General features: G+C 59.9%; 2 protein-coding genes across 8 annotated transcripts; both read right to left on the bottom strand.

Annotated features, from left to right (window-relative positions):
* Positions 1-598: 598 nt before the first annotated feature.
* On the bottom strand, positions 599-5,506 carry C6H8orf58 (chromosome 6 C8orf58 homolog). Of its 7 annotated transcripts, none has more exons than XM_036854234.1 (7): positions 4,962-5,506; positions 3,318-3,826; positions 2,826-3,005; positions 2,606-2,717; positions 2,452-2,477; positions 2,059-2,165; positions 599-1,531 (listed from the first exon to the last, which is right to left on the bottom strand). In XM_036854234.1, the coding sequence occupies exons 1-7, from the start codon at positions 5,008-5,010 to the stop codon at positions 1,420-1,422; spliced, it is 1,095 nt and encodes a 364-aa protein (XP_036710129.1). In that variant the 5' UTR covers positions 5,011-5,506; the 3' UTR covers positions 599-1,419. The 7 variants fall into 7 exon arrangements, with proteins under 7 accessions (XP_036710129.1, XP_036710126.1, XP_036710125.1 ...); XM_036854231.1 differs by having other exon boundaries at positions 2,059-2,141; positions 2,365-2,477; positions 4,962-5,505; XM_036854230.1 differs by having other exon boundaries at positions 2,365-2,477; positions 4,962-5,505.
* Positions 5,507-9,471: 3,965 nt separating this feature from the next.
* Positions 9,472-22,945, bottom strand: PDLIM2 (PDZ and LIM domain 2). Its single transcript, XM_036856309.1, is given in 12 exon segments — positions 9,472-10,290; positions 11,342-11,459; positions 13,026-13,171; positions 13,400-13,494; positions 17,603-17,681; positions 17,836-17,987; positions 18,090-18,159; positions 20,183-20,334; positions 21,041-21,135; positions 22,252-22,277; positions 22,279-22,631; positions 22,633-22,945. Coding segments are annotated over 12 exon segments (1,716 nt in total). The 5' UTR covers positions 22,885-22,945; the 3' UTR covers positions 9,472-10,112.
* Positions 22,946-24,078: the final 1,133 nt, after the last annotated feature.

The following is a 24,078-nucleotide window of genomic DNA, read 5'->3' on the forward strand; positions in this document are numbered from 1 at the left end:
CCTCATTCTGGCAGATCCCAAGACCGCAGCAGCAAGAGAACCAGCTGACTGGAGGAGGAGGAGGAGGAGAAGGAGGAGGAGGAGAACCAGCTGACCTCCTCCTGACTGGAGGAGGAGGATGCATGATCAGTGGCCATTTCCAGAAGACATCCCTGTGTCTGATTCAACCATCCCTAGCCCTACCCTTCTGTTGATGGCACACCCCTCCACACACACCTCCTGGGTACCTGCAGGAGACTAAACTTTCCCCCTTTCTCAATTAACAAAGAGCTAGGAACCTAATAGGCTATGTAGTAAGATAAACCTCCACAATATTTAGGTATACATTTACAAAGAGTTCTCACAGTCATTTCCTTTAGTCCTCACATCCACCCTTGGGGGATAAGGAGGTCAGGAATTAGTGTCCTAATTCTCAGCTATGAAACCTGAGAGACTTCAATGAAATGACTTGCTCAAAGTCTTGCCGCTAATCACTGGCCATTTTAGTCCCCATTAGCAATCCCAGTTCCCCCTTACCCTCTGACCTTCCCATCACCCTCCAGTCTAGCCTCCTTCCAACACCCTTTCCTATTCATTTAACATTCACCAAGCACTTTGAGATAGTTTAATCTCACTTTACCCTCAAAACAAGACTGTGAGGTAGGTAGGACAGGCATCATTATACCATTTGGGAGATTAAGTGGGAAGCTATGGCTCAGAAAAGTTAAGGGATTTTTGTCAAGGTCTAAAAGCTAGTATGGGCCTCTGGTTTCAGCTGTGATGTGGAAAGGCTAGTAAGGAGTAAAGCAGCTGAGAATAGACCTTGAAGATTACTCTGCTGTTCCCCATGTTGTCCTTGACTCCCATCCCTGGTACAGTCTTCAGGCAAGATTCAATGCAGAGGCAGCCAAGAGAGCACCCTTCTCTGTCCTGGGGCTGCCCATGCAAGCATGAGGAGGAAGGGAGGACTCCAGATCAGTAACTGCCTGCTCAGGAGTGAAGGTCAAGTCCATCGTTCTGCAGTTACCTCACCCTGAAGACTGACTCTTTGAGTGCATGATTCCAGAGAGATGGTTGGATCCAGCCAGTTCACAACACTGACAGTCCCACAGTCCCCAGCGACACGTTGGGCCCCGACAGATCACCACGCCAAACACACTCCATGGACGCCAGATGAATCAGTAAGTTCACATTGCCTAAGCCCAGGGATTTCTGGCGACCAGGGAGGAGCCCAAGAGCTGCTGCACCTTGGGGCCTCTCAGGGACCCAGGGTTCCTTGGCTGCTCAGAGGAGAAAGACTCAGCCCTCGCCTCAGAGAGAAAACTGAGCATCAACAGCTTTTCCTGGCAGTGCCCAGAAGCAGCAACAGGGCAGAGGGCGAGGAAGAAGACTTCACTGCACTCCCCCCGAGCTGGGGTTACATCCCTGCACCAGGAAGTCTCAGCATACAGTAACGTTTTTTGCTCGTTGCTTCTTAACCACTAATGATGGCATAAAGGTCTTCTGGAGGGTTTGGCCTGCAGGCCTTTCAGGGAGGTCCCTTGATGCAATCCTATGGAGAAAGAAAGGAGGCACTAGGCTAGGAGGAAGAAACAAAGGTAACGATGGCCCCAGAGTTGACCAAGCATTGTGGGAGGCCTGGGGATATTAATTGACAGGGATAATCCCCCCTGGAGAATTATTCAGTATAGACCCCTACCCCCACAACCCCCAGCATCCACTGTGGCATCCTGTGTGCCCTACCTTGCTTTCCTGGGGAAACCCAGGGAGGTGACCTAAGTTTCAGCTTTGAGGGGTGAGGGCTTGCTGGGCTTATGTGAGGATTTCCCAGCTTTTGGTCCTGGCTCTGCCACTGACTCACCATGTGGCCTCGGGAAAATGACTTCCCTCCCCAGCCCAGTCCTCAGCCTCCTCATCCATAAATGGGCTGCTTTAACTACTTTCTGTTTCTTCCAGCACCCTCTCCAAGACTACGTCTCTCAAATTTTGCAGGGACGAAGATAACAACTGGCAGCACAATCTTGGCATCCTAGCTCATCAGGCTCCTCCCTCTGCCCTGGGCTGGGCCACAGGACTCACCTGGGGGCAGAGCCATCACAAGGGGCAGCGGGTTCAGCAGGTCGAGGGCTCCTCCACCGGATCCGGTTGAGCAGGACCTTGACCTTGTTCCAGTGCGAGAGATCCCGCTGAGCAGAGGGTGAGAGGGTCACCCAGGGCCCCTCCCCAAGACATACCCCTGACCAAGCTCCCAGAGATAGCTGTCACCACAGCCAGGACAAGTCACCTGTTCCAAACAGGAATCCTCTTATTTTCTAGCACACATCCCAACCACCCCCGACCTCCAGCGCATCCTGTCACCTGCCCCCACGTGCATCCCTCACCTACCCTGTGTCCCTGGGAGGATGGAAAGGTGTGAGCTGGCTCTGCCAGGGCCTCTGACAGCCTGGAAGGGCTGGCGCTGGGCACCCCTACCTTTGGGGCGGAAGCTGTCCTTGCTCCTTCGGAAAGAGAATCCAGTTACCCGAGGCCGGGAACAGGAAGGCACTCGTCAAGCCCAGAGCTCAGGGGGTCTGCCTGTGGGGCCCTGGGCAGGCAAGATACAGACAGAGACACAATTGCGCCTCACCTGTCTCCTCTGTCTGGCTGAGCCGCTCCCACTGCCCGTGTACCTCACTGCCCGGGGCGTGAGAGGGTGGAGGTGAAGGCGCCAGGGCCGGCTTCTCCTCCTCTTTAGGATCCTGTGCACAGGAGAGACGGGCTTTCAGGGCCTGGCTAGAGCGCTGAGGCTGTTCTGAAGGGAGTCCTGGTTCCAGGGGTCCCCCCCATCCTCTGCATCCCCCACTCACCTGCCTGCCCGCTGGCCCGACTGCCCACAGCTCACTCACCCCAGGGCCCCTCCGAGTCTGCAGCTGCAGGCAGAGCTGCTGCAGCCTCGCCATCTGCTCCAGCACCAGGCACAGGTGTTCCAGGTAGCGAAGACCCTGCCCTGGGAGGCAGGCCCAGGCTTCAGGCCCCAAGCCCCCCACCTGTGGGACGTAGTGAGGTAGGGGAGAATTCTGAACTCAACCAGACTCCCACCCTAAGGGGCCAGCAGATGGGGGCAGGATGAGTGAGAGGAGGGACGCACACCCAGCTGGCCTCCCAGTGCCCAGCCAGGCAAAGTGCCAGGCAGGCCCCGGACCTGGCCACCTCCACACAGCTGGGGGCGGGGTGAGGCAAGACGTTCTCACACAACCCATCAATGAGGGGTAAGGAAAGCCCCACCCCGAGAGAGCTCCAGGGAGAAGAAGTTGGGGGGCGGGGGCATCTCCATCCCACGCTTGAGAGTTGGCACTCACCACCTCTGCTTCTTCCAGGCCTGCCTCTAGGTCACTCTCTGCCTCGGTGGCCTCCTGTCCTCCTGCTCCAAAAAGGGGCATTTCACACTCAGGGTTGCTTGGCGGCTTTGGGGAGCGGTGGTGTGACAAGCTAGCAGAGGAAGTCGGGAGCTGGCGGGACCGCTCCAGCACCTGCTCCAGCTTACGGCTGGCTAGAAGCCGGCTTAGGTGGGCAGGAGGCTGCATGGCACCAAGGGCCAGGGGCTCAGCGCTCCGCGTGGGCTCAAAGTTCAGAGAGTCTTGAGAAAGGCCCGGTGAGGTGGCTAGGGAGCTGTCCCCAACCGCCATCTCCACTCCTGAGTCCTGGGAGGCCAGTTTGAGAAGCGGCACCTGGCTCCCGGGTGCTCTCAGCCTGCCGTGCCCCTTGCAGGGCTCTGCCGACCACCCTGGAGCGGCATCCGGGATCCGTCTGTAGGTGCTGGTGACTCCAGGCACTACACAACCACGTGCCAGGTCCTCGCCAGCCCCATCTGCAAGGAGAGTCAGTCATCAGGCGGGGCAGGCTGCCCCAACACCCCCGGCATTCCTGGCAGCTGGCGACATTCCCTGAGGAGGAGTGTCCTGGGCCAGAGGTGACAGGAGGAGACTGGTTGGCCACAGCCCCGCCCAGGTCTCTCTCCAGCCCTGGCTGGGAGATGGTAGAATGGGCTTCCCTTTACAAAAGTAATTGTTAGTGATATCTGCCTTTGAGGGGCGAGCACCTTTTCTTCCAGGGAGCCCTCGTGCTCCAGCCCCTGAGATTGGCCTAAGACCTCTGAGCCATAACTGGGGAGCGGTAGCCTCTTCAACTGCTCCCCATGGGGAAGTATGACTGTGCCCCAGCCTCAGGGAGAGGGGGAAGGGCGCAAAGAGGGAAGCCTGGGCCCAAACTGGCAGCAGGATGCAAAAGGAAGTCCATCCTGGAATTCCTGGGGGGAGTGGGTAGTGAAAATAACAATAGCTATAAACATTTTGGACTTTTTTTCTTTTAAGTGAGAAACAGAAGGTTTTGGAGAGTTGAAAAGAAAAAATTTAAACGGAAGAAAGGGAACCAGGCGGGCAGGAGGAGAAGCAGCGTGATCACCCATTCGCTGTCCTCTCCTACAGCTCTCCTGGCCTGTGCCAGGCTCTCCCGCGATCTGGGTGCCCCGATTGTAAGGATGCAGAAACGGAGGCTGGAGACGATGGAGGGCCGCCTTCGTCTCCCTGCCCGCCACGCGGGAGAGCTGGAACGGGATGCCAAACCAGGCCCCTCTGGGCAAGGAAGTCGACCAGGAAGTCCACCCCTGCGCGGCTCCTTTGGAAGGGGGTCCTCCGCCGCGGAGAGAGCTTTTCGCAACTGCGGGCTGGGGCAGGGGCCGGTCAGAGGAGGGTCCAGACCGGGAATTAGAGGGAAGTGGACCCGGAGGAAATGGGATGGAGGTGCGGTCGGTTTAACGCCAGAAGCCAGAGGGTCTCCAACGGGCAAAGCGCGATCCCCCGGCCCTTCCTAAGGGAAGCGGCGAGGAGGGCGCAGCGAGGTCGGGCGGGCTGTGCTGGGTGGGGCGGGGAGTGCAGACAGGGGCCCGGGCGCGGGAGTCGGCTCCAGGCCAAAGGTCCCAGCCGGCCCCGGGGTGGGCGACTCACCCCGGCCGCCCAGCGGCTCCACGGCGAAGACGCGCCGCCGGCCCAGCATGGCCCCAATCCCAGCCCCGACAAGGCGCCCCGGCCGTGGCCGCTGCAGCCGGACGGAGCGATCCCGGCCGGCGTCCCCGCGCCGCTGTCGGGTGCGCGTCCGGACCTGGCTAGGCGAGGCCCCCGGACACTCCCAGCGGGGATGGGGGAGGGACGGCGGGAGGGGTGCGCAGGTGTGCGGGCGCTCCGAGAGGGGCCGCGGGGGCGGGGCCTGGTCCCCCCCCCCAACCCGCCCCGCCCCCAGTGCCGGCGGGGCGCGGGCCCCGATCTGCCGTCCTTCGGGCCCCGGCGGCCCCGCACGGCCGGCCGCGGACGTGGAGCGGGGAGCCCTGCCCGGAGACGCCGTCTGGTTCGTGGCGCGGGGTCACCCCGCCCTCGGTTTCCAAGCGGGGTCTGTCTTCCTGCCGCCGAAATGAACCCGAGCGGGGATGGGGGGCGGCGGCGACCGGACGCGAGCGCGGAAGGAAATGGAGCCGCACGTGCAGGCGGAGGGAAGAGAGCGGACCTGGACACCGGCGTACCCGCGCTCCCAGCTGTGTGCCTTGGGGCAAGTCACTCAGCCACTCAGAAACCTGGCGCGATCAAAGGGGGAAGTGATTCCCGGCACAGGAAGATCCTTTCCAACAACTGCAGAGCGCCTTGGGTTCTGGGCTAGATCTGAACCCCCTCCTCGTCCCACATCTCTTCCTCACTCGGGTACCCTAAAGCTGGGGGCTGGTGCGGGGGGAGGGGGCTTCAGGATCCGGGGAAGTGAAACAGGGGGGACAGGAGGGCAAGCCTGAGGTGCTGGAAGTGTAAATGCTCTCTGGTCCCCGCCCCCAAACTCTTTGGGTCCGTGGGATTCCACCCCCCAACCACCCTTGAAAGGGGGCTGGGAGCCCAGGCAGACACTGACGGTGAGACAGCCTGGTGGCCAGATGGGATGGTGGCCTCTAAGGAAACCTCAGCCTCCTGAGGAAGGCGACCACCAGGCTGGAAAAATCCCAGCAGGACCTAAATTCCCTAGAGGGAGATAAGGGAGGTGGCGGACGTGCAAACTTGCACCTGAGCCTCTGGGGGAGGGTGCCGGAGCTGGAGCTGGAGGCGTTGGGAGTAAGTGGTTATTAACTGGGAGGGAGAAGACAGTCTGCCCACCTCCTGCTCCCTCCTTCCCTTCTGCCAGCACCCTACGCAGGAGCCGTCAGCAATCAGAGTCACGAACTACAACATTCTAGCTTCTGGGAAACAGGCCTACAGCTAAGCCTGGGGAAGAATGAGAGCCTCTCTTAACACCTTGATTTTTCAGGCCAACCTCTTCCCTGCTAGCTTTGGGTTCTCTGGGTTGCCCCCTCCCAACCCTATCCTCCTGGAAAGCACCGCCCCCCCTTCCTCTTTCCCAGGTACAGAGAGGGAAACCTGGGCCTGGGGGAACTGCTTTACCCAAGTCCAACAGCCCGTGAAGATCCCACGCCAGGCCTCCCTGGGGAGGAGAGGAGGGAGGGCTGGCCAGCAGGTGGCCTCCTCCCTCCAAAGTCAGAGGATGGGGAGGTAAAGTGAGGGAGCCTTTGCCAGATCTTGTCCTGAATTTGGAGAATGTAGGGCCAGATTCCAAGCAGTCTCCGTGGTGACACTGGGGCAGGAATGCATCTGGAGCAGGAAGCCCAGCCAGCAGGAATGCAGTGTCTCAGCACGAGGCTCTGTGTGGGCTCAAACCACACACAGAACACACACACACACACGCACACACACGCACGCACACGCACGCACACACTCACACACACACACACGCACGCACACACTCACACACACACACACTAGGCACACTCTCCTCCAGGCCATTCTCCCCTCTCCATGCAGATATGCCAGAATCTTCAGGGCGGCTGGGATCCCTCGCAGTTGGGGGCCAACATGCTGCCTTCCCATCTGCCTTCTGCTGCCCTGACTGTGGCAGCCCCAGGCCCAGAGCTGGGCCAGGCCTTCACCGTGCAGAGGGCTGTTTCTCCTTCACCCCACCTTCTACCAGAGGAGAATCATCTCCCTTTGAGTGATGTTTCAAGGAATGGGAGGGGAAGCACAGGCACCCCCTCGCTGCCCGCCTGAGGGGCGAGCAGCTACCGTGAGTTCCTGAGACACATGGTAGCCCAGCAGAGTCATCCTTCAGGCTGAGGCCAGAGATGCTCGATGCCTCCCAGCCTCCATGGGGAAATCCCAGCTTCAGAAAGCGCGTTTCCTGCCAGCTCAGCACTGAGCTAGGCCCTGTGCGAGGAAGGGCAAAGCCAAGAGCCTAGGGCAGCTCCTGCCAGATTAGAGATGGCTGGAAGCTGTGGGGACCTCCCTTATGGCCTGGAAGGGAAGGGCAAGAGCACCCCAGGGCAAACCAGAAACCCAGGAGTCAGGCTTCTGGCTCATCCTTTGCCCCCTCCCCTCACTGCTAGGAGCTCTTAGACCAGCGACGTAGCCTCCCTGTCGTTGCTTTCTTCATCTATACAGCAAGGATGACAACAGCACCTACTTCAGAATGATGAGGATTGGAGTTTAAAGCACTTTAGAATTATCTATTGGTGTCACTTCGGGTAAGTCATTTTCTCATCTCTAATAGAAGGCTGTATCAGATGCTCTCTCAGGTCGCTTCTAACTCGAATCTGTCACCATTTCTGAAGTTATTCCCCAAAATGAAGAAAAAGTAAAGAGGGCACAACACTGGACAAATAACAGCCGCATGATTGGGCGGTGCCCCCTCCCCACCCTAGCACGTCTGGGTCAAAGGGGGTGGGTGTACACAGCTGGGCAGAGACCAAAGGCTGCCCCCAACCTTCTCTGCTGACAAATGAGATGGACTAATAACTCCATCTTCCGAAGAAGTTCACCCCCAAGCTCGGGCTAGTTGTGTGGCTGCAGAGGGCTCTGATGCTGAAACCCTCTGGCCCCGGGGAGGAGAGCTGGCTGACACAGAGAGGTGGATTTTAGCTTGAACCCCCGTCCAGTCTTCGAAAGGCATTCAACAACTCACTGGCCTACCCATTTCCCATGGGCCTCCACTCTCCCTTTGTTCTCCATTACTTAGAGCACTGCTAGCCTAGCATGGTTTGTTACAGGCGAGGATCTGACCATATTAAGATTCTAACACACCCTTTTCCAACCTGTCACTTCCCTGCTGAAAATTTTTCAGTGTCCCCAGAGCCTCAAGGAGAAATTCAAACTGTATCTTACAACATTCAAGGCTCCCATCTTCCTTTCCAATCTTATCTCAGTGTCGCGTTCAGCCGCTGCCCTAAACTGATCATGCCACTTGCACCCACCCCCTCACTCTGCATTTCTCTCCTCCATATGTCTGTGTCCTGTTCTTCCTCTCACACCCACGGCCCCTGCTCTGAACTCTCAGGGCACTCCTGTCCCGCGTGAGTTCTTTACACTCACTACCGTGTAACATTATTTCATTCATGCCATCTCAGTCGCTGCCACTTGACTATTATCTTTAGGAAAGCCAGAAAAGTGCTCTATCTCTGTACTCCCACTGTGCCAGGACCTGAGAATTTACAGAGGAGTGAATCCCCTTTCGTGAGCATTCTCCCCGCCAAGGGCTACACCTGACACTAGGTGGCACCAAGGAGCCCATCCCACTTAGGACCAGACAGTTCTGGCCTGACAACTCCTGAGCCGCAGACAGCCTTGATCTTTCCTATGAAAATAAAGACAGCCATCCAAGCAAAAGGTGAGACAATTATAGCAAGGTGTAAATTACATCAAGGTGCCTGGGGAGGCAATACACACAGTCTCTGCCAAGATTCCTTCCCAAAAGAGCCAGATAGCACAAAGCACCCTCTGAAGCCCAGCTTTGATCTTTTCCCTCAGGCTGAGTGGGCGATAAAGCCCACTCAGGTCTAGAGCACCCAGCAGCACCTATGCACCTTTCTGAAGTGTCCTCTGGGATTAGGACTGGGAGTGATGGGTGAATCAAGCCAAAAATCTGGCAGAGGACCACTGCCCCCTGCCTGACTCAATATACCCCCAGGGCAGTCAAGCCTAGCAGCAGCTTTCAAATCAACCACCAGCGAAGCCAGCTGGGGCTCCCGCGGAAGGGGCAGGCAGACCAACCCTGGCTTGGAGGGTGGTGGTCCTCAGGGTAGGGGCGCTGCAGGGTTGTCCCTCCCAGGCAAAGCCAACTCACAGCGCTGTCCAAGGTTACTCCTGGGGATAAGCTTTCTCAAACGGGTGCAGACAGCCTCGGGCAAGCGCAGGAGGTTCTTTAGATGTTGCCCCCTCTCTGGCCCACCGAGCTCCCCTGGGTGCGTCAGCAAGTCAAGCAGCCTCCATACCAAGTAGAGCGAGGGGCGCAGAGCGCCAGCGCAGATACCGTCTCACGGAGACGGGCCTGGGCAGCAGGAGTCTCAGGGCCTGCTTCCTGTTTGCTGCCAGCCCTCTAGCATCCCTTCCCCTCTCCGGCTCCCAGTGAGAAACTCATTCCTCTACCAAGGATCATCCCAATAAAACACACATCTTTAAAAGAGGGTCCAGGAAGAGCACGACCCTCCACTAACAGGAGCGGGTGTCTTCAGTCGGGAGTGTCACGTGGCGAAGCATCTGGTAGGGTGGAGGTTTGAGGGAGGCGGCAATAAGAGGGGAGAAAAATTGTATGTAGGAAGACTCTCCGCCCAGTGGTAGGGAGAAGCTCATCCCCAGGGGCTGGGGCAGGGAAGGAGAGAAAAGAGGGGCACCTACTTTATTTTGTCCACGTACAGTATATATTTATAGAGCTCGTATGTTGAAAACTTTACACAGTCAATACCTGTAGCCTCTGGCCCAGACCTCTCCTTCCAGATACTTATCTCCCATGTCCCAGCCTGCTTAACCCCTGGTACACAAAGGTGTCCAAGGCAGCACCCACTTCGCACTCTGATGCAGAGCCTGTCCAGCAGGGGGACGCGAGAGTATCCAGCAGAGACCTGGGAAGGTGAGGCTGCCCTCACCCACAGCACAGGCAGGTCCCAGCCTCCGGCCTCACTCAGCGAGGAGGAAGGCGCCTCACCAGCCCCCATCGCCTTTCCAGGCCAACTTGATATTGGCGCGGCCCCGGTGCGGAGGTGCCCGCAGGGTGGAGGGCGGTCTGAGAGCGCAGCCGGGCGCTCAGGCCTGGGAGTTGACGGTGCGCGGTGCGGAGTAGCGCTGGCGGGCGTGCTTCTCGCAGTACAGCTCGTCCCCCACCCAGAAGTGCCCTCGCATCTTCAGGTTCAGCCCGCAGTCGGCGCAGGCGTAGCAGCCCGGATGGCGGTACCGCCCCTCCTGGATACGCACGGCCTGGTTCCTGCGGGGGGGCGGGGCACAGGGAGGAGAGAGCCATTAGCCTTGTGGGGGGAGGAGGGAGGGACAGGCGCCCCAGGCACGATGCCACCATTCCCATTCTCAGGGAGCCTAGTTTCCAGCCCAGAGTCAGGACCCGGTAAGGGCCCAAAATCTGTCACTTGACTCCCCAGGCCTGCCCTCAGGAATCTCCGTTCAACAAACGCACAGCCCACACCCCCGGAACCCCAATTTTTAAAAAGTCATTCCTCCCCCACACAAAGGCAGACAAGCACCATCCTGAATCTTCTGGATTGTTAATAGAGCAGTGATTCTCAAAATGCGGTCCCAGTGCCAGGACCCACAGCATCACATCACCTGGGGATGAATTGGAAATGCAAACTCTGGGGCTAGGGACCTCCTGAAGAGGGAACTCTGGGGGTGTGGGCCCGAAATCCCTCAGAGGCCCAGCTGCTGATCTTGAGAAACACTGTATAGGACTCCTTCCTTGGGCCTGCACAGCAGGGCTGGGCAGTGTCGTGTTCTGCAGATGACACACGGAGGCCCACGGAGGCTAGGGATTTGCCTAAAGTGAGTCATCTGACCCTCACCACTGTGCACGGAAGAAATTTATCTGGGGAGGGCAGAGTTCAATTTTCCAGAGAATGTGGCTGCATTATAATGAGAAAAATGGGCCTACCTCTGGAAAACGCATCCCATTCCAAAGAGGGGGAGGAGGAAGTAACAGCAAGAGTTTCCAAGAGGAGGCACCTCATCCAGAGGCAGATCTGCAGAGGCTTTGAGATTGTTGGAGAGAAATAGAAAGCAGTAGCATTTCTTCCTCCTCCAGGGAGGTGGGGAAAGAAATCAAGGAAGAGGAGAGAAAGCAGGAAAAAGCCAGTGCAGGCATCCTAAGAAGGCTGAAGTGACCCCTGAGCCCATCACAGATCCACTGTAGCAATGCTCCCCGCAGGGTCCCTGGCTAGTGGGTCCATGCAGGCCCCTCCTGAGAGCGTCCTGGACCCCGTCCCCCACCCTGCAGGGTGTGCCCTGCCCCCCAGGCCGCCAGCACTCACGCGATGCTGGTGCTGCACTTCTCACACGTGTGGAGCTTGGGTGGGGTGGCCAGGGCCCTGGAAGTGGGCCGGGAGGACTGGGGGCTCAGCGAGCTGGGCAGGAAGGCAGGTGTGCCACCTGTGGGGGGCGGGGGATGAGGGCGGGGAGGACAGACAGACACATCAGAGCTCGTCCACAGCAGTGCCAGCAGGCTGTATTATTGATGCCCACTCCACCTCCTCCAACACAGCTCCAAAGAGACTCTTGTCAAAGGGGCACTTACAAGCGGACCTCTAAAGTAAGCCTGGGCATGAGAGGGGATCATGGGGGAAGGAAGCGATCACCCCAGATCCTTGGCTGAGGTTGGTCAAGGGCAGGGAGCATGTTCAAGGCTGAGTTAGCCCAAGCTAAGGCAGCCTGAGCAGTGTCTGCTCGCTGTCTGACACGTCAGGCCAAGCAGGCATTTCCTCTCTCCTGACCCAGTGATGATGATATTAAGAGATGGTAATAATAGATAATAACAGCACCACAGCAACTCTATACAGTTTTCAAAGGGCTTTCACATGCATTATTGTGCCTGAGCCTTGGAACATAGCTAAGAGGAAGCACGGATGCTATCAGACAGGTATGGTCCTCATCTGCAGCCGAGGACCCCGTGACTCCAGGGGTGAAGTCACCATCTGTCTGCGCTGCCCTCACCCCACCCTTCCGCCTCTCCCCGTGCCCCCTCCCAGGGCCTGCCGAGGCCTCAGGGTAGTGATGGACAAGCTCTGCTCCAAACCTTCTCACCTTGTCTCTGAAACATCAGAGTTGGAACCAGCCCCCAGGTACCAGTGATTGTGCCAGTCAAATACTTCTGACTGTCCCATCCTTTCTCTCCCTGATACCACTGCCCAGGCCAGGCCCTCCTCATCTCTCCCCTGGACCATGGCAGTGCCCCCCTCACCCCCACTCCCCATGCACCCACACGAACTCCTGCGGCACGGTCCACTTCCTGGGGAGCCGGGCAGCCAGTCTGCCCAATAAACAGAGTTCCTGGCGGGGCAGACGTGGGTCCTGACTGCCTTCGATCTCCACACAGCACATGACTGGGCCGTCAGACGACTCGGTAAACATCTCGAATGAACAACTGAACGGCTGGCAGAAGCCTGTAGCTCTGCTGCTCACTTCGGCACCTCACACACCACCTGGCGTTATTTAACTGGCCCTCCTGGGTTGGGACGCTCCACGGGCCTGGCATGCGAGGCCTCGCAGCCAGGACTTAACCTCCGAGGGCACCGTCCGTGCAGCCAGGCCCCAGTGTCCTGTCAGTCCCACCCCAGAGCCCTGCGGCTCCAGCCTCCACATTCCACACTGCTCCCGGCCCCCATCTTAAGGCCGTTTGTGAAAGTCCTGATCTTTCTTCAAGGGCCAAGTCAGACTCTTCTTCCTCCATGAAGCCGTCCTTGGAGACCCAGGCCCCACCGCCCACATTTATCATTCCTTTGGCACTTCCCCTGATCCCAGCCAGCACCTCTGGGTTGCACCCGAGTAACTCCTACCAGACTGTAAGCTCCTGTAGCGCAGGGGCTGTGGCTTCTACGAGTCAGAGCCCACTCCCGTGATGAGCACTTAACAAATACTAATTTAATAACATGTCCGGTCGGGGGTCCAGGGTGTCCTGTGGGAACATCCTTCTCCTACCCGAGCCCCCCGGGGGCTCACCTCTCTCCTCAGCCTCCAGGGCTTCCTGCAAGAGCCGAAAAGAGCTGGACTGCCGGGGGGCCACCCGTGCCTCGCGATTTTCCTGCAGCATCTTGAAGACTTCTGAGTCCTCTCTCAGGAGGTGGCTTTCCCCTTCCGAGGCCACGCTGCAGGGATGAGAAGGAGGCAGCCAGGAGTGAGGGCCCGTTCCCAGGGGCTGGGACGAGCATGAGGACAGAGAAACAGTGTCCCGGCGGGGTAAAAGGATTCTGGGGGCCAGAGGAAAGTGGACGGGGCTTAGGGAGGGGGGACCCCCCCATCCTTCTCTGGGAAGCCTGTCTGTCTCCTGCCCCTCCCAGGCCCTCCAAGATCCCACCCCACCCTCCAGAACTCACTGGTACCTGAGCCTAGGGCTGGAGGAACGGGGACCTGGGGAAGGCGGTGGCGGCAGCACCAGCACAGCCGAGTCGCCAGCGGGGCCCAGGCCGGCCTGCGGGAAGGAGAGGCACCAGGGGAGGAGTCAGCGGCCGGGCCTGGGGCCAGCACACCCATCTGGGCAGCCGAACCCAGCTGTTCCCCAGGCCCACCACCAGGGGGCCCCCCGGCCCTCGCTGACCAGCAGCCCCACCCAACCAGCTCGCAGAACCGGGGGTCAGCAGCCGCCAGCAGCTGCTCCTGCTGGGTCCCCGAGGGGAGGGAGGCCAGCGCCCAGCTCTAGAAGGGTGAGCCTGCTGCCCTAAGGGGACTGGGCAAGGGGCAGGATGAAGATGAGTGTGCGGGGCCACCGTGGCTGTTCCTCTGCCATCTCACATGATGCGTTTGCAAAGATGTTGCACACTGGGGCCTGGCAGGCAGAACAAGCGGAGAGAAAGTAAGCTGACCCTTTTGCAGTGAGGAACAGGAAACATAAAGGGCCAAGACCCCTCTTGGAGTCAGGGCTCAGGCCACACAAAAGTCCTGTCTCCTACACCCTCTGGTCCTTCCTCTGAAACGGCCAGGGTCTGGGCTCACCAGCCTCTCCCGGCTGCCCTGGAAGGTCTGGTCCTGCCCCACAAAGCCTTGGGGAGCCGGGTCCCCAGAGCAGAGCCCCCCGCTCAATGTGCGCTGTCCCTCTTGGGCTCCTACACCTGCTCTCTACCTGGAGATCTTGCTTTCAGTCTCCCTGTTTTCCGGCCTGCACTCTGCACCCTCCCCTGCTCTGCTCCCTCTCCATGGCCAACCCCAATGGAAAGGACAGCCTCAGAGACCACTAGGCCGGCCAAGGTGCACCAGGCTGAGGGCATGGTCTCCTGGAAAGGAAAATGCCCTCGATTTTAAAGTTCAAAGTTGGGGATGAATTATGGGGTCAAGTAGAAAAGCTGCATGACTTCTTAACCTGAAAACAGAAACTTCAGAGTGCTAAAAATAGAGCCGTAGGGACTTCCCTGGCGGTCCAGTGGTTGGGACTCCGTGCTTCCACTGCAGGGGGCAAGGGTTCGATCCCTGGTGAGGGAACTAAGATCCCACCTGCCATAATTAATTTTAAAAGTTTAAAAATTTTTTCTTTTAATTAAAAAAAAAAGCCCTAGGGCTTCCCTGGTGGCGCAGTGGTTGAGAATCTGCCTGCTAATGCAGGGGACACGGGTTCGAGCCCTGGTCTGGGAAGATCCCACATGCCACAGAGCAACTGGGCCCGTGAGCCACAATTACTGAGCCTGCGCGTCTGGAGCCTGTTCTCCGCAACAAGAGAGGCCGCAATAGTGTAAGGCCCGCGCACCACGATGAAGAGTGGCCCCCGCTTGCCGCAACTAGAGAAAGCCCTCTCACATAAACGAAGACCGAACACAGACAAAAAATAAATAAATTAAATTAAATTAAATTAAAAAAAAAAAAAAGAAAAAAAGCCCTAGACCCTCACCCCACTGGCCCTCTTGCACTAGCCTGCATTCTTCTTCTGTTCTTGGGCTTCTACAGGTAAGGGGATTAAGGGTCAGAAGGGCAAAGTGGCCAATCCAAGCCACCTGGGGAGTGGGAGCCAGGGCTGGGAGTCCACGCCTAGGCTCCTGGGTGCCCAGCTGCTGCCATGCGGCCAACTCAGGAAGGACAGCTGGCACCAGGTACTCAAGAACGATGTCCCATCTCACTGCCCTAGACAGGCCAGCGCGTGCCCTGCACGGGGGCACCAGCCAGCAGGGAGGGAGGGCTGAAATCCGCCCTGACTCCCTTCTCAGGCCATGTCCTCATGCCGGCCAGAGGGACAGGGGTTGTTTTCACTTTACATCTGCTCACCCAAGTGTGTGCCTCTCCAGAGGGGGCAACTTCCGGTCTCTGTAAGGTCTGTTGATGTCCTTCGCCCTGGGCCCAGCGCAGCCTCAGCCAGCTCAGGAGCCAGCAGCAAGGCCATGGCCACAAGAGCCTGGGGCAGGGGCACCTCATCTGTAGTCACCTCTGCCACCTTTCTCCTGCCAGAGCACCTCACCCCGGTGGAGAGGAGCCCAACGCCCTTAGCTGGAGCAGCTTCACCTTTCCTCTCCCCACCTCCCTCCCAGTCACCTGTAGGTGACACCTGCCTTCACAGAAGCGACCTTTCATCTCTAGGTCCAGAAAAGCTGCTCACCTGTCCATCGGGAGCTGTCTCCAGCCAACCCCTCTCAAAATGTGTTAGGGGGCTGTTAATAAGCGATTGGCAGGGGGATCCCCGGAGAAATTCTGCAGTTAAGTAAGTTCAGGAAATTAAAAAATTAAACATCTTTCTTCCTCACAGGCAGGACTTTTCAGAGCCTTTAAAGGTGCTCAAGTGCACGGTGACTCCCAAGAGGGAGCTGTGGGACCCGGTGACTCCCACCCCATCTGACCACAGCCTCATTTGTAGAACAGATTGCAAGCTTCACGGGGTTAGGAATTTCTCTGTTTTTCCACCTATGCATCCCCAAAGCCTAGAAGGGTGCCTGACACAAAGCAGCTGCTCCACAAATATTTGCTGAAAGAATGACCAGGGGCCTCAGGGTGAAAGAAGGGAATTCAGAGCATCGGGTCTGACTCTGAGGCCCAGAGAGTGGAAGGGTGCCTTGTCCAAAGTGACACAGTAGAGGTGGGACTAACCCAGGTCTCCCTGCCACCCGGCTCAGGGCTCCTCTTCACACCACATGGGTGGTCCTCAAATCTGTGCGTGCATCAGATCCCTGAGGGCTCCTTAGAACAGGGATGGGTGCCCTCACCCCGCCCCTCACCCCTGTGTCTGATCCAGTAAGTCTAGGCTGGGGCCTGAGAACTTGCATTTCTAACAATTTCCAAGTTGCTGCTGCTGGTTTAAGAGCCACTCCCTGTCCCACCCGCCTCTACCCTTTGCCCCGGTTGCGAGGAAGGAGGGTAGGGTGGACCAAGCTCATTCCCAGCTGGTCTCAGCCCGGAGCTCTCTGGAGAAGGCCCCCAGGCCCCGACACGCCAGGTCTTGCATCTCCCCAGCTCATCGTTCTCTAATCCGAAACCTACCCCGTCCTGCCTCTGACATCCAGCAAAGTTCCTGACAAAGCTTTCTCAGGCCACCCCAGCCCACACTCAGCTATCCCCTCCCAGAATGCCTCCTGCTTTTATAATTAAGATCATACTGCTCAGTGCTTAATTTTTCCAAAATTGTTTTGCATGTTTATCTTATCTCTGCAACTACATTTTTAATTCTTTAAAGACGGGATCTCACTGAATACATACACCTCTCTGCCCACCTCTCCTGGAGGGTCACTGGGCAGGCCAACAGAGGGTCACCAGGGAGCCACTACTATGCAGCCCCCAGAGGACCCTGCTCTTTCCTTCTCCAGAGCCCCCAGTTTCTAGCACCCTCCCCCAGTCATCTCCAAAGGCTCTGCTTTCTGGAATGCAGAAGCTACCCGAGGTAGGATTCCAGCAGCTGGGCCTCATCCTCTTCACCCCAAAGGCTGGACATGCCCCTGCTAACTCTGCCCCCAGCAGTTGTGGCCCAGGACTCTTGGCCGCCTCCCTCCTCACCTCCCCACCCCTGCCCTTAGAGAGGAGACATACCCCCAAGGGGGTGTTGGGCTGTCACTAGTGGACAGTGGGACCTGGCAGGGGTGTCCAGGGGAAAAGGGGAGGGGAGGGGGGGCAGACAGAGAGTAAGCCAAGTGCAACCGGAGTCGGAACCACAGGCCGGCTGGTGGTTCTCTGGTGGTTCTCGGGGGCTGAGTCAGAGGAGGAAGAGGGGGAATGGGTGATGGGAGTTGGGGGCGGGCATGGGGCTTGGAATGGGAAGGAATGTGTTCAAGATATACAGCCAAAGGGAGTCATCCCAACAACAGCAGCTAAACTATTTCGGTCCCGGCCCAAGAGAAACACTTGAGAAGGGAGGAAGCCAGAAGGAAGGGGTGAGGCAGCGGCGGGTGGGAATGTAGGAGGTAGACGGACACCTGGGCCGGGACGGGTAGGGCCAGTGCAGTGGGTGTGACCCTCACCAGAGCTCTGGCCTCCCGGCTCCAGAGAGGAGCGTGCCTATTACCAGGAGACCGTGGTGCTGGCTGCCAAGGTGGGACCAGCCGCACGCAGCCCCACGGGCACCACTAGCAGCCAGCCAGGACGGGAGGCTCTCTCCTCCCCTCGGGTTTCCTCACCTGTCGGCTTCCTGGGCGGCCCCTGTAGGACAAGTGGTCAGCAGTAGTGGGTTCCGGGGAGTACGCCAGGCTCTGGAAACTGAAATGGGGAAATGGACAGTGTGTGCCGGGGGCCCCGCCACCAGGCTGCCCCGGGAGACAGAGGTGACCCCAGGGCCCCCTAAACCCAGCTACAGAGACTTTGAGAGGCCGGCTTGGACCTGGTGGCCAGGGGACCCACCCGCCACACTCACCTGTGGCTGGTCACCACCTCTCCCGCGGGGGCCTGTGGGCTGGTGGCGGGCAGGGTGGAGAAGGGGCTGCCTGGCCGGGGGCTGAGGGAGGCCTGGCTGGAGCAGGAAGACCGCAGGGAGGACTGGCTGTCGGTGTGTGTCCTCCTGGAGCCCTGCGGAGAGAGGGGCCTGGAAGGGCGGGGCCGAGAAGAGCAGAGAAGGGGGCCCCCCATCACTTCAGGGTGGGGGAGTCCCAGCAGGAGGCACCGTCCTACCTGGAAGCTAGTGGCCAGCACTTCGGGGGAGCTTTCCCCGTTGGTCTGCCCGGGAGAGGCAGCCTGAGGCCTGAGGAGAGGACAGAGGGAGACAGAGTGTCACCGGGTTCTCAAGATTAGGAACATGTCCAAAACATTCGGTCATCAGGTAGCCAAGTTTTAACTTTGTCAAATTCACAACAAACAACTATCCTCAACGACCACCATCATTTCTTAAAAGAAAGGACAATTTAGCACCAAAAAGTAGAAAGGACATCGGTTCAGCAAAAATTCAATAAATTCACATTTCTTTTAAGAGCTCCTCACATCATCACCCCTCCCCCGCCTCGCCTTTGGTTTTTCTTTTCTATTCTTTTTTTCTTCTTTGGTGGGGGGAGCATTTCATCCAGACTTTGTCGCTGGTCAGCATCAGTTTGTAGACTGATTTGGACTGCTGATTGTATATAAATAATCCTTTATCTTTCACCCCTGGAGAAGCTGAAGCCCAGAGAGGGAAAGTGAGTTGCCCAAATTCCTAAAGGCCAACAATGGCTGGGTCAGCTGCCCCCTCTCCCCAGGGGCCTGTCCCCCATCAGCTCCGCCTTTGAGAGGATCCCTCCCTGTGATTTCCGAAGTCTTCCCCCCCACCCCGCCCCCTGTAAACCAGAGGGTAGAGCCAGCCCCCCTTCCTGCCACGCAGGCAGCTGAAGGACCTAGAGAGCAAGGCGGCCCAGCTCCCCTGCTAATCATCAAGGCTCCCCCTCCTCAACTCCCCAGTGACCCCCCCCCCTCCTCCAAAGCCCTGCCCAGTGGAACCTGGCTGAAGCCTCGAACAGGAAGTGACTGGAGGGCTGGGAGCTGCTGAGGGTGAGGGATGAGCCCACCATGTCCCACTGCACCGTTTCTGGATGTCTGACTGCTTCCAGAGAGGTCAGCAGGAACCTCAGTCACCACACGCCACACCAGCCGCAGCCTCAGCCTCCCTCCCTGGGGAGAATTTAGGTCCAGAGCGGGAGAGCTTGGGCTCTGGCTCCGCCCAGAGCACTGCTTCCTGCCTGGGGCTTTGAGTGCTGGAGAGGTCTCCTGGGGGTGGGTTACTGGGGGAGGTTAGGAGGGGTTTGGCTAAAAGAAAGAAGAGACAGGGAGCCTCGGCCTGCCCAACGTGGAACTGGAGGCCTGGGGGTACTCGGCCAGGCCCACCTCTCTGATGGAGCTGGGTCCCTCTTGGAGGGACCCCAGAGGAAGTGATGGTGTCAGCAGCTCCCTGCCCCTCCCCCGCCCCACTCTGCAGCTTCTTGTAGATTTTGGTCCCCTTCCCAGATGCCATGAGCTATTCTCTACCCTCCTCCTCTGGGTCCCACTCCTGTAAACACTCATGAGCCAGAGTGGTACAAAATAGTCACTGAAGGGGCCGGGGCCGCGAGAGCGTCACGGGAGCCAGCTTCTGCAGTGACGTAGGGCGGCAGGGGCGAGGAGAGGGCATTGAGCAGAGGTACCTGACTCAGGTTCAAGGCCCGCCCAGAGGGCTCTCCTGGCTGGGGAATCTCCCAGCATTCCTGCCCTGTGACTCACTGGGATGCCCCACCCCCAGGGAGCCACCTGTTCCCACCCCCACCCCCAGGCTGAAGCCCCAGGAGCCTGGGAATCTGCCTTCACCAGCAGGGCCCAGAGAGGCAACTTGGGGAGCAATGGAGTGGTTCTATGGGGAGTGAGCCCCCAAACTCCTCACCACCCCAGGATCTGAACAAAGGCTCTCCCCTCCCCTCTTGGAGGCAGGGGCCCTGCAGACCCAGCCTAAGGCACACCTTTCCCCTCTTCAACCCACTTCATGCCCACGCCCTGTACCCTGCACACCTGGGAACCAGTCAAACCCGGGTGTCCAGGTGGCTGATGCCAGCCTGCTCTGCCCATGACTGCACGCCCAGCTGGGCACAGGGACACCCCTCAGCCCACCCTGCTGCAGCCCCAGAGCTTGGGACCTTCTCACGGATGAGCCGTGAGGGCCCAGGAAGGCCAGGTTGGAGCTGAGAGCAAGGGGTGAGGGCGGCCACTGTGCAGTGGGCTGGCAGAAGGCAGAAGAGTGCTGGCGGGCCCAGCAGAGGTGGAGGGCCTACCGGTCCAGCTGCAGCCTCAGGGGCGAGGGGCTCTGGCGGATCTTGCTCTGGGCCTCGGCATGCAGCATGCTCTTCGTGCTCTCACCATTGATGGCCACAATAATGTCACCAGGCCGGAGGTCAGCAGCTTCGGCCTTGCCCTGCTCAGTTACCTGTAGGGGGTGAGGATCAGGTAGTCTGAGGTGACACTCAGGTAGGGATGGAGAAGAAGGGATTTCCTTGTCCTGCCCAAGAAACACAGAAGCTGGTTTCAACCAGGCTGGCCTGCATCTCCCTTCAACAGCTCTCTCCCTGCCTGCCGGTGTCCACCCAGCCCATCAGCTAGTCCCTTCCAAAAGCTGGGGTGGCAGCCCCCTGGCCACCCACCTCAGCACTGGCGTTCTAACGGGGCTCCCCAAAGAATGTGTAATGGCAGAATTTCAAGAATTGTGCTTGGAAACACTTCTGGATAGAGAGCCCTGCCTGTGCAAATCAAATCATGCAGGCACTGCCTGCACGCAGGCCCTCTGCGTGAACACTCCCTGGCCTGGGCCTGGGTCAGGGGAAAACTGCCAAGAGCTCGGGGCTCTTGTTTTAATAACCACCCAAAATGGCTGCCAGCAGGTATGGGGTTAGTGACCAAGGAGAAAAGAGAAGGCCTTGCATTGGGCCCAGCTCCCTTTCACTCTCCAGAAGCCTGTTTCTGAAGTGGCCACCACATCCCCATGGCAACGGGGCCCCAGCCCTGCCCACGCCAACAATCCCAGAAGCAGGCCTCTGCCTCCAAAAGAGAAAAAGAAAGGTGTCCGTGAGGACCAAGCGGACAGGGCAGACCCTCACTTTGGGTGGACCTCCCCGTCTCCGGGAACCAGCCCTTACCCTGGTCACCATGATAGGCGTGTGGAAATCCCTGCCGCCCGAGATGCGGAAGCCCCAGGGTGCGGGTCCCACCACGTCCACGGTCAGCGCCATACCTGAGGGAGAAAGGTTGGAGGGGTGGGGCCTGCCCCTCGCCCCACAAGGGACGCTGTGAGGTGGCAGAAGGGGGTGACAGGTCCCCGGAGCAGCCAGTCAGGGGCTGGTGGCGGGTGGAGGTGGGTAGAGGAAGTGACTAACCTCTCCCGCATGCCCCAGTTCCACTTCCCCCCCACCCTGGGAAGTCAGGACTCAGAGTTCCCCCTGTGCCCCGTCTTCAGCAGAGCGGCGGGGCGCTACACGGGGGCTTGCTGAGAACAGGCGGGCGGGCGGGAGGGGCTGGCAGGTGGTAGATGTCAGCATTTCCTCCCTCTCCCCTCCTCCACCATCAGGGCGAAGTCCCCCTAGTGCTTGTTTCCGGTCCCCAAAACCGACAGCACAAGGTACTTCCTCCCCGCTCTGGGGGAGGGCAGCGCTCTGGGAACAGAGGTGACAGCACAGAAAGGGGTGGTACCACCACATACTCTCAAGTACTTGGCTGGGGGACGGGGCGGCTAGCCCACGTGAGGCCAGGGTCTTCAGAGGGACCTCCTGGCTGCCTGCCGCGCCCCGGGCCGTGTGGTCCAGGTAGGCAAGGCTGGGCTTCCCACCTCCGCCAGCGGCCTGCTGCCCTCCGAGCAGCTCCGGCAAGAAGGATGGGCTTATCTGCCAAGCAGGGCACACCCATCACCGGGCGCTGGCCAACAGGGCGAGCTGACTGATGCTGCCCGCAAGCTGGGGCCCCAGCCAGGCCTCCCACCCGCTGCCCCTCCGCTGGGCAAGGGAGTATCCCTGTAGACCAGACCCTTGTAGGATTTCCTGACCCTCTAGCTCTGGAGTCAGGAGCCAACCGAGGCAGGAAGCTGCAGTGCCAGGCTGGGCCACCACCCTACCCAGCGCCCACCCTGAGGCCGCCCCTGGAGAGGGCCACAGACTACAAGCGCTGCCCGGGTCTACCAGGCACACTGGGGCCACTGCCCGCGTTTAGGAGCCTGGGGAGAGGGCGCCCGGGCGAGCGGGGCTGTCTGCCCTCTTCCCGGCCCTACGGCTTCCCCTTTTGCCCAGGCCCAGCCTCTGTCCCTCCCGCAGGCCCCAGGTCTGCGCTGGCGGCTAGCAGATGCCTTGGATTCCCAGACCTTTGAGCCGGCCAGTGGACTCCGCTCAGGGGGCCGCAGGGAGGTGCCCAGACCGTCGGCCCGGCTCGCCCACTTCTGGCTCCTTCTGAGCTCCGAGACCAAAGTACCCGCGCACGCTGGGGGCTGGAGGAGGAGCACCCGGGACGGGAAAGCCCAGCTCGCGGGGGGCGCCGACCGCAGGCGAGGCTGCGGGGAGCGGCCGTGCGCGGAGGAGAGGTCCGGCCGCCGAGCCGGCCGCGGGCGCGCAGAGCTGCGAGGGCGCCGGGGCCGGGGAGGTCGCCGGCCGTGCGGACCGTACGCAGGTGGGCGCGCTCACCTGGCTCCCGCTCACCTGTCGGGCTGGGCGGCCGGGCTGGGGAACGAAGGGAAGGGAAGGAGGGAGGCGAGGAGACGCCGCCGTTCCCGCCGCAGCCGTCTGCCCGACTCTGGGGAGAGCCCGCCCGGGCCTCCGGGACCTGCCTCCGCCCATGTGATCCCAGGGCCGCCCCTGCCGCCGCCCCTGGCCAGGGAGGCCGCCTCCTCCGCGCAGCTCAGCCCGGGCGCTGCCACCTGGCCCGCGCCCCCTGGGGGCCCGGGGCTACTCTCCCGAGAGCCCCCTAGAGGCTGCGGCCATCCTCCCTGGGGTGTCCCCATCCTCCCGAGGTCAGGGGAGGTGATCTGGTGACGGGCCCGGAATCCCACTTCGCAGACAGCTGAGCCTGCTGACCCCCGAAGCTCGCCCAGGCCGCCTGCGCCCGCCCTCCTTCAAAGGGGCCCTGAGCTCCCGCAACCCCAGTCCAGGGCCGGGGAGGGGGAGGGGAGGGCAAGCTGGGTCTGTCTGCGGTCGACCCGCCCGGCTCCTCCGCCCACTCCAGGCTCCGAGGCTGGCGCAGATGCAGCCCCGACACCCACAAATCCCAACCCAGAGGCCGCCCCTCCGCCTTCCTGCCTGGCCAGCGCGCTCGCGGGGCGGTGGCCGCGGACTGCTGCGGCGCTTTGGCTGCGCAGAGCTCCCCTGCTTGAGATGCGCCGCAAGCCTGCTCCACTCAGGGCGACAAGCCAGGCCCAGGAAGAGACGAAGAGAGACTCCGGCTGGAAGTGCCCGGGCCCCCGCCTGGGCTACACACGTCCCTTGCGGGCTGATGCCTGCTCCGTCCCTGGCTGCCCTCCCCTCACCCTTTCGGCTGCCCTGCCTGCGGCCGGCCACTACCAACAACCACCAATGGCCCTGGTCCCCCTTGCCCCCAGGCCTCTGCCAACCACCTGGATCCCCGGCTCTAGGGATCAGGAGAGGACAGCCAAGGAGAGGCCCCAGGTGTTAGCTCAGAACCATCTGGCAAATGGTTCCCCCAGAGCCAAACATGGCAACCCTCACCCTGGGGACCTCAGGGCCCACCAGAGCCGGCTTCTCCCATCTCCCTCTGGTCTCCACTTTACTCTCTGTCAGGCTGGCCTGTTTCCAGGGGAGGCCACCTGGAGGCACAGCTGTAACTTGCCTGCCTCAGGTGTGAGTCATTCCCTCCAAGTTCTGTCTGCAAGGTGTGCCCTCACCATACCTCTCGCCTACCTATGCCCTGGACCAGCCCGCCTCCAGCGCAGCTACGTCCCCTGTCCCTGGCCTCCCACACCCTCTGTCCTCGGTGTGTGTAAGCCACTCTCCCACTAACAAGTTCCAGGCCTCCTCGTGTGGCCTCTTTGCCTGATGCACCTGTTCTGCCTCCCCAACTAGACTGGAAGTCCCTGAGGGAACAGGAAGCTGCAGGTAGGGCAGGCACCACTGGCGGGGTGTGGGGTGGGGGGGTGGGGTGCCTCAAATGCCAGGTCTGCCTCTTCCCAGCTGTGTGACCT

Source organism: Balaenoptera musculus, chromosome 6 (genome assembly GCF_009873245.2).
Source record: "Balaenoptera musculus isolate JJ_BM4_2016_0621 chromosome 6, mBalMus1.pri.v3, whole genome shotgun sequence".
In the NCBI taxonomy this organism is placed as follows: Eukaryota; Metazoa; Chordata; class Mammalia; order Artiodactyla; family Balaenopteridae; genus Balaenoptera; species Balaenoptera musculus.

Excerpts from the sequence above, each read along its gene's own strand:
- C6H8orf58 (XM_036854230.1), bottom strand. The coding sequence starts at position 5,010 with ATGCTGGGCCGGCGGCGCGTCTTCGCCGTGGAGCCGCTGGGCGGCCGG. Across the intron at positions 2,478-2,605 it reads CAGCCAGACAGAGGAGACAG|GAGCAAGGACAGCTTCCGCC; the intron begins GTGAGGCGCAAT and ends CTCTTTCCGAAG. Across the intron at positions 2,166-2,364 it reads CATCCTCCCAGGGACACAGG|CGGGATCTCTCGCACTGGAA; the intron begins GTAGGTGAGGGA and ends CCCTCTGCTCAG.